This window comes from Tyto alba, unplaced genomic scaffold (genome assembly GCF_018691265.1).
Source record: "Tyto alba isolate M040663 unplaced genomic scaffold, T.alba_DEE_v4.0 Super-Scaffold_26, whole genome shotgun sequence".
NCBI lineage: Eukaryota > Metazoa > Chordata > Aves > Strigiformes > Tytonidae > Tyto > Tyto alba.
Window position 1 is genome coordinate 21,349,278 of NW_024881300.1, and position 12,589 is coordinate 21,361,866.

Consider the following 12,589-nt stretch of genomic DNA (forward strand, 5'->3'; position numbering starts at 1 on the left):
TAACTCAAGCAGCTGCTTCAGCAGCTCAACAAAGCTCAAATGTTGAATATTTACTGTTCAAGTAAAGAATAAGTTATATAAAGGCACTGTGATTATGCTTGCACACTTCTCTAGGAGATATGATGAAAGCATTATTTGCTTAACAGTAGATATTGCTTTCAAGATACAAGGGGCTTCAAGATGTAAGGAATATTATAATAATACTGTTCTTAGACATACTCAGTATATGGTAACATTTAAAATATCTAATCTGTGATTTACTGTACAAACAAGCGGAGCATCTGTTCCTAAAACATTAATGCACATTATGTTATCCTTTTAAATCGTTCACAATAGGGTTACTGTGCTCTCTTTAATAGGGAGAGGGGAAAAAAAAAAAAAGCAGGACCTCTCATCTTTGTGGTATAAGAATGTCCCATTCAGCATTACTATGGTGCTTTAAAAGCGGATATTTTTAAAAATGTCTATGCTAAAGCCAAGACTTTGAAATTACTAAGGAAGAAACACACTGTCCTTAGTATCTTCCAATTATGTGATATGCTCTTGAACAGAGCTCCCATGAAAGCTGTTTTAAAGTGATAAAAGGGCAAGGTCCATTGATTTAGAATTCGATTCAATGAACTTTATACTTGATACACTGACATATGTTTGGCACCATATATGATAGTTTTGTATCATATCTGCTTTCTCTGCATTCCTTTATTGCATTTTAAGACTATAAAAACACAGAATTAAAAATGTAAACCTGCTTTTTTTTTTTTTTTGAGAAGATAGGGGAAAGCTGGTCTACATAGTGTGCCAATTAAAGGATGGATGTTTTTTCCAAATAAAATTTAGTCACATATTGTCTTTTCAACTTTTCATCTGAAACAGTCATTTTACAATAGTAGTATTAAATAGTGCTCAGAATTTGCTTTCCAAATGTGAATCCAAGCAGCTATTTGTACATGGCCCAGACTTATCTGTCCACAGGATTTTCCAGTTCATGGCAAGATCAAATCTTGCATGTTATATGATCATTTGTAGCACTTTGCTTTTTCCTGCCAAGCTCCTTATGACCAGATACAGACAGGGAGAATGAACTTTTAAAGAGCAAACTTTTTGTACAATAAAACAATATTATACGTAGCTGATGTGAAGACACAGATGAGACTTCAGGAGCTTCAACGTCTTCAAAGGAAACTATAGAAATTGAATTGCTTTTATTTATTTATTTTTACATTATTGGGAGCAAACAAATGAACAATGGTTTCTTCTAGGTATCTGTCACAGTGATGTTTGGAATCAGCAGTCCATTCCACTGTGTAAAGTTAAATGTAAGGAAAAGGTAATAAGCAAGTGGGCAAAACGTAAATCAAAAAACTGATTTCTGACATGAAACACATTTTCTGAGTGTTTAAAAAGCCCTATAAGTCTGCGGATTTTAATTGTCTCAATTTTATCTGGATTTTTTTTAGCTGATCGTTTTAAATGACAGATGATCACCTAGTCCTAATTTTTTACTTTTGTTGAATAAATTCCCTGGCCTTCCGTGAGTCATAAAGTGAATGTCTTCTTTCTCTCATGGATTTAACCCTATACTAAAACTGATTTAGTTTTATATTTAGCCTTGTTTTTAACAAACTAGTAATTTTGCCGATGTTATGCTGAGACTTTTGTGTACACTGTAATATTTACTGAGCCGAGTATGCTTTGGTATTGCATCCCATACATATTTTTTCATGCTGTATGTTGTCTGTCAGATGACTGAAAAAATCATGAGCACAGCAGAGCGCGGGTTATATTTTCAGAATATTTCGTGTACTGTACCAGTCCTCTAATCATGGGGGCTTAGAAGTTAACTGGAACTGTGTCTCTGTTATCCAAATCCTTTGTGCTGTACAGGAGATTATACCTGGAACATGAGATTCTTCTGGCTATCTTTCTTTTATATTGACATGGAAATTAAACCTTTTTTTCCCAGTGAGAATCGTCAGGCAAAAAAACCCAGTTCTGTGTCCAGGGCTGATGTTTGTAGACGTGTGTGTGTTGTACACTTCCTTTTGCCAGAACTCCCAATATCTTCACTGCTTTTTGTGGCGGGAGGAGGTTTTGGTGAGCATAGCTTTACAGCTACTTTTTAAACTTTTTCTTATAGCGCAATCTTTAAATCACACTGTTGGATTCGTAGGTTAACATACAGCCTCATTGTCACACTGTTCCCTTTTATTTAATGTTTGTTAGTTTAAGTCAGTGCTCTGTAGTCAGTTAATCACTACCCTTGTGAACTCTTGTAGGGGCAGAGGACTTGGTCCGATTGACAAAAGTTTATTTAAAAAGATGATGTTGAATTTTGTATACAACAGCGAAAATATTCTTTAATTTCTCTGAAATGGGGGTTTATTTTTCTGGGTTACTGTTTGGTTGGCTTTTTTCTTTTTAAGGTTAATTAATCTTTATGCCTTTGTACTGTAGCTACCATTTTTCTCTGTTGCAAATGCCAGATCTGCAGCCAGCCTTGTTAGTAAAATAAACACAGCTACTCTGAATAATGGAACACATTAATTCAAGTGTTTATGCGGGCAGGTGTTTTCTTTTGTTTTTCCTTGGTTTAAAAGAGTGACTGACAACACCTCGCGAGAGCTTTGCTTCTAGTCTTGCTGCTGATGCTCACATGTCAACGTAGGGGCGCGTATCCCAGTGGAAGGATGTGAGTAACAGTGAAGTGTCTGTCATCTCCCGGGGTGGGAAAACACACACACATCAACAGCTAGTCTGAAAGCCACAGTGACTCTTGTCTGGTTTTTGCTCTCTTGACGTAGGTTTTCTTGATACTAACCCTAAAGCTCATCCGTCCCCTTGTTTGTGTAGCAGCCCCAGCCGCCTCTTGTCTTCTCGCATGTCCCTGCAGAAACAGAGGAATGGTCAGCTGTGCTGTGAGATAAAAGAAATGGGCTTAGTACAGTAAAAAAGATTTGAAAACTGCGTTGAAAAGTGAACTAGTTCTGGATTCAGTAGAATGGAGCTAAAGGCAACTTTTCTGATCTCTTAAAAAAACATTGAAGAGGAGCTAGATATTTAGTCTGTCTGTCATTGAAATGAGCTTCTGAGTACAGAGAAGAAATCAGATTAAAATGTCAGGACTTTTAACACTGGAAGTAGAAATGATCAAGAGCCACTTCTCTGATGATAAAATGTTTGGTGTGAAGAAACTCAAGGAAGTGCCTTTCCACATAGCACTCGAAATCCAGCAAGGCCCTCAGGAAAATTAACAAAAGAAAAATACTTCAGGGCAGAAAAAAAAAGGTGCATGATTAAGGTACAGATAAGCGTGTGCATTTATGCTTTGTTATTTTTAAGAGTGTTCCTTATCTGTATTCTTCATCCCTAGCCCTTCACATGCTCTTTGTGTTTTGGTAGCACTTAAGGAATAGAAGCAGCTGTGTGTACGGTTGTACAGTGCCCTGTGGAGTCCTGACTCGGTATCTGGCTATTGCAATGTATGTGCTGAATAACATGACTCATCCAGATTCTATCTAGATATTACATATAATGACTGATAATACCCATAAAGAACCGTTTCAGTAAGCATAAAAGCATGTTTGAGTGCTAGGAGCTTCAAATGATGCACCTTTAATCAACAGCGTTTAGGTACTTAATTGTTCAGAGAAAACTTCCATCAAACTTCCAGTCTTTTTTTTTTCTCTTTCTTTATTCAGTCTGTCTTCTCCCATACCACACCACTTGTTCAGAGCAGGTCTGCCACCCTCATAACTGGCACTGTGCTTCCTCTTTCCACCAGCTTTTTTATGTGCCAATCTCATCATATTTGCTCTGTGCAAAGAGCCAGATGTGTTGGCAGGCCAGTAGGAATTATTTTTATATATGCTAAGAAATAGTTTAGCTTTTGTGCCCTCAAGTAGGTGCAGTGAAACAGTAGAGTCATGGTTAACTTAAGTCATGCAAGTTCCACTTAATGCAAAATGACTATCAAGCAAATTCCCTTTCTGTTGAAGCTTTAAAGCAGGAGGAAAATGCAAGAGATAATTTAATGCGGGGCTTGTGTTCATAGGTCAGAATAACAAGATAGTGTCTTTTTTCCAGGCTGTTAGCAATAAAAGAACAGTTGCATGTGGTGAAAACAGTATGTTCTGGACTCTCTGCCAGTAAAAAAAAAAAAAAAAAAAGGAGATTATTTTGCAAATTGAAAAAAAACTTTAGTTCATGCAGGTTGATAGCATTTGTTAAACAAGATTGCAGGTGGAAGGTGTTCCAGAAGTAGTAATAACTCATATCAAATAGTAGTTCTGTGAACTAATAAGGAAATAAGATTTTGATAGGATATAGAATCATTTACTAGGGCTTCCTAGAATTTCTTTGAAAAACTTTTGCATTTATCCAGAGATGTTTTTGCTTTGTCAGTTCTGCCCAAATTTTTATAGAACAGTCAATTTATCTTCAGGAACAGACTGTTGTTTTCCCTGATAACATTAACCAGACTTGTGGTGAGGCCAGACACAATGGCATTCAAAACAAGTCATAATTAAGCTGAACCACCTTAGTTTTTGGATGGCACCTGGCACCGTGAGCAGAAAACAGATAGTGTGCCCTATTACATAGTTCAGGATAAAAAGTAAGGTTCAAATAAAAAATATATAGGAAAAATTGTGAGCGAATAAAAATATTTTTAGAAAGTTTCTTCTGTTGATAACAGAAGTTTGAGGGACTAGCTGCTACATACATCAGCAACAAATATTTTTCCTTACAAATAATTATAGTTGATAATCTGATGTTTATAGTGATATATCAGTATTGCATAATCTAACATTTGCTTCATATGGTCGTTATTCATTGCAATAAACTTGCATCTGACATGTGGTATGACTCAACCCAAAGGTCATGTTGGAAAAGTGTTTTTTAGTGTTTGAGTTGCTTTTATGTTCTATTTTATTGCATACTTTTGGTCTGTAGTCTAGTAAAATGCAGGCTGCTTAACCTATGCCAGTACTTGGAAATAAAGATGCTGCTTGCTCAGGGGTCCTGTTCAGTGTGAGAAGGATATGCTCATCTGTCTGAACTCGGTCACCTCGTTTGGTGACTAGGAGGATAATGGAAACCAGGAATTTGTGTTTTTGTATATACCATGAAACTACTTGAAAGGCAATTAGTGAAAGATAAATCATGGAGTTGAATTCTTGGTCACATGTTTACCATTTTGAAGGTGTGTGAAACAACAATGAAATGCAATAAAACTCTAGTAGGGAAGGGCTGAGTGACTCCTAAGTCAGGAAGCTTTGTTTTACTCCACAGAGTTGAGCAAACAGAGAAATCAAATCCAAATGGTCTGTGTCAGTGAACATTGAAACAGTACTGGAATGTGGTTCTATCCAGTTCCTATTAGCGTTGTCAAGATTTGTACTGGAAGTTTGTTCTTATCTGGAATGAGAGTCTCATCCTAGATCCTGTGTTGCATCCCTCACTTCAGGAGGGATTGATCATCCTTATGAGCTCTGTTCGAGTTTCTGGTTAGTCTTGGATCCACTAACTTTTGGCACTGTCTGCAAAGATTAATTTCCAGTGGGGGGTTAGTATTCCTCTTCAAATGAACAGGTTTTTTCCCCCCACCAAACTGAGAGCTGGGGCAGAAATCAAGAAACTTCTTTATATATAAAAATTGTGTGTGTATATACAGGAGAAGTTAGGTATAGTTCTGCTGCTAATGGCCTTATACTTGAATAGAAGGGAAGATGCACTTGGGAAATAATTAGTGATTGATTCATTACCTTTATGCTGGGCTTGTTCCTTGGTAAACTCTGTGTTTAGGAAATAAGGTAGCCTACTGGCCAGTAAATTTGAAGAAAGACCAAAATTTTAATTGGGATCTCTGCCTACATTTTGAATGATTGTCATTTCTTGAAATACTCTTTAAGTGATTAAATAAGTTACTGTTCACTATTAGTGTAATTTCTTAAATTTATAACCTTGCTTAGACTCATTTTAATCAGATGCTTTTAGGGAAAAATGTGGTTCAAAGCTGTTAGCTTCTTGAACTTAGCTGTACTTTAGAAGTATTGCGGGGTTGCAGTAATCCTCATTTTTAGGGGATGACTAACTTGATGAATGAGAACACTGTGAATATAGTGTGCTCCTTCAGCTGTTGGCCTCTAGAATGAGACACATTAAAAAGATAACTGAGTGCGAGTTAGGCATCTGCACTAATGGCACCGGTTTCTTGTGTAGGCCAGAACATTAATGGCAATAAATTTTGGTCATTGTTGATGTGGATTTGAGAATAACTTTTTATCTGTAGGAAATCTCAGCAAAACCTATTAGTCGTGCTAAATTTTAAAGAAGTTTATGGAGACTACGAAGAAAACTGGAAGAGCTCATGGTAATTTAAGAAGCGTTGACTGTAACTTGAACCTGACTGTTTCATTCTATGCCACAATTAGAATTTCCACAATCTCTGTTTTTAGAGGATTACCCCAATGGGACGTGGCTCGGAGATGAAAATAATCCGGAGATGAGAGTTCGTTGCCCCATCACCCCTGCCGACATGCTGCACATCAGCACGAACTGCCGCACAGCTGAGAAGATGGCACTGACACTGCTTGATTATCTCTTCCATCGGGAAATTCAGGCCATCTCCAACCTTTCGGGCCAGGGGAAGCATGGAAAGAAGCAACTGGATCCTCTCATGATTTACGGAATTCGCTGTGAGTATAATACTGAAACTTTTGAATTTATACTGTGTAAATAAGGCAGAAACTGCCTGTTATTTGTGGTTAAAACTGTTCTGTAAGAATGGGGTAAGTATTGTTGCCAGACAGATGTTTTGTTAGCTTTTGTTTGTGAAGAAAACCTAATGGGCTGCTTTAATTTAGCTTGTTGTGGGTATTCACCAGAAATTCCTTAATCTTGAAATCTGAATTCATATTTCTTTGCAACTACCAGCTGTGAGTAGACCAAATATAGTAAATATTGGAGGAAAACTACTTTCTCAGATAATGGAACAAATAAAAGAAATCACACATACTTAAGTATTGTTCAAGTGTTCAAAACAATATGGTCTTGATTCTTAGTTTTTTATTCCATTTATGTGTATTATTTCAAAAGACTTGCTGACATTGAAATGGAGGAAATTTGCAATCTCTACTAAAGGAGAGATTAAGTATCATAACGTCTGGATTCATAACAGGAATGCATATGATGCTAATGTACTTCTGTCTGCTCCAGCGTGCATGAGTCTTTTCATTATTAAAGCTATTATGCTGTAATGAACAGAGATTACTTACATTGAAGATGCAATTTTTGGCAATTTAAAAGGAATCGAATGTGTTTTGCACTTAGAATATATAGTAGGCATAGCCGCTAGTTTCAAGTGAAAAGAAGAATCTGGACATATAGAGCAAGGACATACAGAATATAGTCGGCATAGCCACTAGTTTCAAGTGAAGAAGAATCTGGAGATAGGCATCTTACCCTGAGACAGTGACTTCTAGTAGGGAATTACTCAGTGAATACATTGAGGACAGCCAGGTCTGTTCCGTGTGCTGTGGTGTAAATATTTTCCAGCAAAAGAGGTAGGCGAAGGCCTCTCAAACAAACAAGCACCTGACATGAGTGTACAGCTCTCGTGTGACACCTTTGTTAAACATGCAAAGGGGAAACATTTAAATGTTAGTGTGGAATTAAGAGAGATTCTAAAAATGACCAACTTCACTAGTTGGACTAGATTTTAATATACCAATAGGTCTCACTGTTAAAAGATTCCTTATAGTCACATTTTATGTAGGTCACCTATGGATTAGTAGAGTGGGAATAATTTGTTGTACTGGAGTGTTTAGTATGCAGTTGCCAATTTGAAATGCCAATTAAAGCTTAAGAGCATGGCCAGAGAGAGCTTCTTTTGAATGGTGTTTGAAGAATTTGATGTTTTCTTTTTATGCTTCTGTAAGGGCAATGTGTTTGATAGTTACATGGAAGAAAATGTGAAGAATATTTGATGGTGAGACTGCTGTGCTTTCTGTATCCTGAACTGAGCTGAGGAAGTACACTTCTGTTGCCTGCTTTTGTTACTAGTAATTTGCTGGCTAACCCAGGGAAATTGGTAGGCAAAACTAACCCATTCAGTTTGCTGCATTAAGCCAACTTTATGTCTCGTTATATACCTGAAGCAAAAGACTTCAGGCTTCTACTGCATATGTATTAAATATATATTTTTTAAGGGAGATTATGGATCAAAGTAATTTTGACGTCCAAAACCTCTTTAGCTATTGATCTCATCAATGTAAGCGACCTTGTTCCATTGTGTTTTTAAAATTTAGGTAGATCTTTGTTGACAATAGTTTTTAGAAACATGAAGAAATGAACAGCCTTCTTCCCTTGCCCCATGGTTAAAGCCAGTCACTATCAACCCATTCCCCATCCCTTAAATCTGTGAGCACAAATCAAATGAGTGAGGTTATAACTATTTGTGTAGGAAGAACAGGGTTTTGAAAATGTGAGCATGGGGAAGGAATGTGCACATGTGACTGACTGCTCAAGCTAGGGATTATGTCATTTATATGAGGCATTCTGACCATGAAGAAATTGGATTATAGAAGTGATCCCTGCAGCTGGAAAAGGTCTGCAATGGCAGAAATGTATCAGCAGTGGATCATAAGCAGCAGCATTCCAAATGATGGGCACAGAAACCACTGCCTGTGTCTTTGATGTCGTAAGCAGGGTTTGGAAGGTTTTGGAATCCAGGTATCTGAAACATATCTTTATTTCTCCTGCATCTTGACTAGTGTATTGCTTTTGGGAACCAGTCCATAAGAAACTGGGGATGGTATATGCCTTCTGGAAAAAACACACCCGATGTGAATCTGACCAGAGTTTACTTTTCTGGGTACCTGAATATTAATGGTTATTGAGATGTGCTGTCGGCAATGGCAAAGAATCCTGTGGCAGCAAGTGTCGAAAATGCATGTGAACTTGATGAAGCAGCAAACTTAATAGTAACAACATTGGTCTAGAAATGATGTTTTCATGTAATAACCTAATGTGTCATCATCGTGAATAATTAGGTTGAAATGAAATATGATTTCAGTAGCCTATTTATGAATTTGCTTTGAAGTGAGTGAGCAGATGGATGATTCATAACTTTTGAGGATGAGATTCTGGCCACGTTCAGTTCAGTGGCAGAACTCCTGTTGAGTTCAGCTGTGACATGATTTCACCCCTCATATTTGCCGGAGAGGTACTGGGAAGTGCCCGGCCATGCCATAGCCACTTTGCTTTACCAGTCCACAGGCTGTCTGTTTGTTATTGGTGAAACATTGTCCCATAAAATCTACCAAAGACCGAATACAGTGCTAGCATGGAAACTGAATTAGGTGGTTGTGCTAACAATGTGGTTTGCTTCTGCTCTGAGCAGTAATACTTTGATACGTTATTGTAGACTTAAATGAAAAATCTAATGTCATCAGCCTTGCATTTGCCAATTATAGCTAGAAGAGCTCAAGCCAATATAAAGGCTTTTATTTTTCCTTTAGTTTCAAGTTCCTTGAAGTTTGTCAGTGGAAAGATATTCCTTCCTTTCTTTTTCTAGAAGAAAAAGAAAACACCAAATCTCTATTTAATGGAGAGAATATTTTGTATAATGTGCAGAAACTATAGAAAATTGAGATCTATATTTATTAAAAATTCTTGATATGCTGCACAAGGTTTACCACAAGAGAGATGAAAGTTTATCTTTGGAAGTATTAATTTTCACTTGCGGTATAAATTTGCTTGTGGGGTGGCAGTGGTATTGAAGAGAGTTTTTGGGCAAGGAACCAAAATGACTTAAACACACTATATGTCATTAAGTAGCTCATTACTTCAGCCTTACCAAAACTGTAGACATTTTCTGGTGAAATATGATATAAGAATATCCGCACTTGTAATTTTGTGTAACAGAAAATGCAGGTTTAGCTCTTTTGACTCTTTTGAGATTTTACAGCAATCTTCACAAATGAGTTTGAAAAAGAACAGATTTCCAAATTCAGAATTTTGCATTTATAAGAAACTATTCACAAAGGATGATTTTACATGTTGTCTTGGAAAAAATTGAGAGGAGATTTCTGAAGTTCATAAAAGAAAATCTATCAGTAGTTTTTATTCTTTAAAATAATCTAAGTAATTTAATGAAAACATAATAACATTAGTTCCTGTGTGTGTAACTTTGTTAGTGTGTCATTTCTGTGACAGCTTCGTGCATCTGCACATGTGTTTTTGCAGACTCTCACCAGTGATTTCTTAACATATTTGTTAGTTTTGGCTAATTATGACAAGAGGATAGATCATCTGTACCTACAAATTAAATGCAGAACGAGTGGTTGGGCAGAGGAAGGAGATGCAAATTCAGTAATTGCGTTAAAGGGAACCTGTGCCCTTAGTTCAGTTGTGTTACTGGGCACCACAAATCCTCCTTCGGCTCCATACAGTCGTCTGTTGCTCAGGGAACTGTTTATGCACATTGAAAGACCTCTCACATTTGGACACGATTGTTTAAAAAAAAACCCAAAACAAGAATAAAAAAAAACCACCAGAAAACCCCACTACCCACAGAGGGGAGGGCACCGTGGTGAAAGATGCAGGAGTACTGTTATAGCCAGTTTAGCACTATCCTGTTGAATTTTCCCATCTACTTCCAAGACTACATTGTGGAGTGAATGTGTGCTGATTTCTGTTCATCAGTTAACATTTATTTCATCCAGAATACATCCCTGTCATTTAATTAAACATAGGAAAAAAGTGTTCTCTGAAAATCCCTTATGATAAAGTCTGATTTTTAACTATATGGTAAATTGTATACTCTGTTTCAAATAGCATGTTACTTTCTAAGATGCAATTAAGAACATAAAATAGAAAGAAATTGGTAATCAAAGCTTGGTGCTTCTGTTGTGTCATAATATTGCTCCCAGTAACGATGGGACCGCTTTTCTACTGTACTAGTTGAAAGAGATGTTAATGCACTTTGATAGAAGAATGAAACATAGCTATGCCCTCTTCAGAGGCTGTTCAGATAGAATTAAGCGCTGTACTGCTTTACAAAATTCATTGACACAGTACTGCTTGAGAAGCAAGCAGACCACCCGCATTTGTTTAATGGGAAACACATTTGACTCCTGCTTGATTGTGTAATGCATGTCAGTTAGATCAGTGTATGTATATATATATATTCATGCCCATAACCCAAACATAGTGTAGGTTGGGCCAGTTTAAGCAACTTGTAACTTGTGTCATGTAAAATCTGCAGATCGCTGTAAATCACTACTGTTTCAGCTTCTCATTTGCTTTTAATGAAGATTTTGATCTTAATAGCAATGCAGGATAAACAACAAGTATACCACACTTCTGTCTGTCATAAGCATTATGCTTTTAAATGCTGGAGGAAGGGTAATAAGTTGCTTCTCATAGACAAACTGTTAGCTGTAATGTTTCTCACCAGTGGATCTGTTTTATGAGGTACTTCAGATCGTTGCTATTTTATAGAATGTTTTATATAACTAAACATCACAGTTACTGAAGATGCACACTGTAAATATGAAATTTATTCAGTATTTTCTGTTTTTTTTTTTTTTTTTTAATTTTTCCACTTAAAAGCTTTTTTTATTGCTGTGTTTTTTGTAAACTATACCCATTTTTCCTTTTATATCCTTTTTTCCTTCTTAATCTCTGTATACTTTTTTGAACTCTCTGTCTTCCTTTCATTTCCTGTTTATAATTCTGGGCTTCGTGTGTCTCATTTCTGAATATTGTACTAGTCACTAACTGTCAGAGTGTATGGTGTACATATACAGTGATTTAAAACAGCGCTATACCTAGATGCAATGGAGAGCGCTACAAGTCTTGGTTGTCAGCAATTGTAGACATGCATCTGGACTTCAGATTTCATCAGGAGACTGTTGGAGAACTTCAAGAAAAATTAAGAATTTTTCAAATTGGCATTTTGTCCTCTCTCTATTTCATCAGCACTAGGAATCGATGAATTCCTGTAACTCAAATTGTTGTGACTACACTCCTAATCGTCATTTCAATCCATCCTTGTTGGCAGACCCGCTAGCTCCAGAATCAGTCATGCTCTGGATACTCTGGAGGTTTGGGGGGGAAGAGGAATGGGTGAGTGGCAGTGCTCAAGCTAGTTATTTGTTGAGGATCTCTGTCTTCTGTTTAACCCATGCTTCTGTTTCTTCATTGTATAGGACATTAACTAACCTTCCCAGCTATATAGTAGTCTGAAAAGAAGTTGTGTGGTTTGTATCCACATGGATGAGCTAATCTTGTGGTCACTGGAAATACTTTTTGCCAACATTTTCTTCTCCTACTAATAAATACCATGGACTGTAGCTCTTTGGAAATAAAAATTCGCTTCAGCCTGTTCTTTGAAGACTGTGGTGTTATCAGATGCTGTAGTGCATTTTTCCTCAGCTGCCAGATGATGGCTTAGAGGTAGGACAAACTTCCATTTTACTTTTGGAGGGTTGAGTACAAGCAGGGAGGAATCTGCCCAATTCTGCAGCGTCATGCCTCTGGCCAACGGGGGAGGTAAGCAGGTTCTTCTGAGCTGTGTGCTATTCAA

At 37.0% G+C, this 12,589-nt stretch overlaps 1 protein-coding gene across 2 annotated transcripts in view; it reads left to right on the forward strand.

Annotated features, from left to right (window-relative positions):
• Window positions 1–12,589, forward strand: part of LOC104367484 (BTG3 associated nuclear protein) — a 153,156-nt gene that overhangs the window by 43,866 nt on the left and 96,701 nt on the right. For both annotated transcript variants that reach the window (XM_042797700.1, XM_042797702.1), the window contains exon 7: window positions 6,456–6,695. In XM_042797700.1, the coding sequence (XP_042653634.1) occupies window positions 6,456–6,695 (240 nt within the window). The remainder of the gene's footprint in view (window positions 1–6,455; window positions 6,696–12,589) is intronic.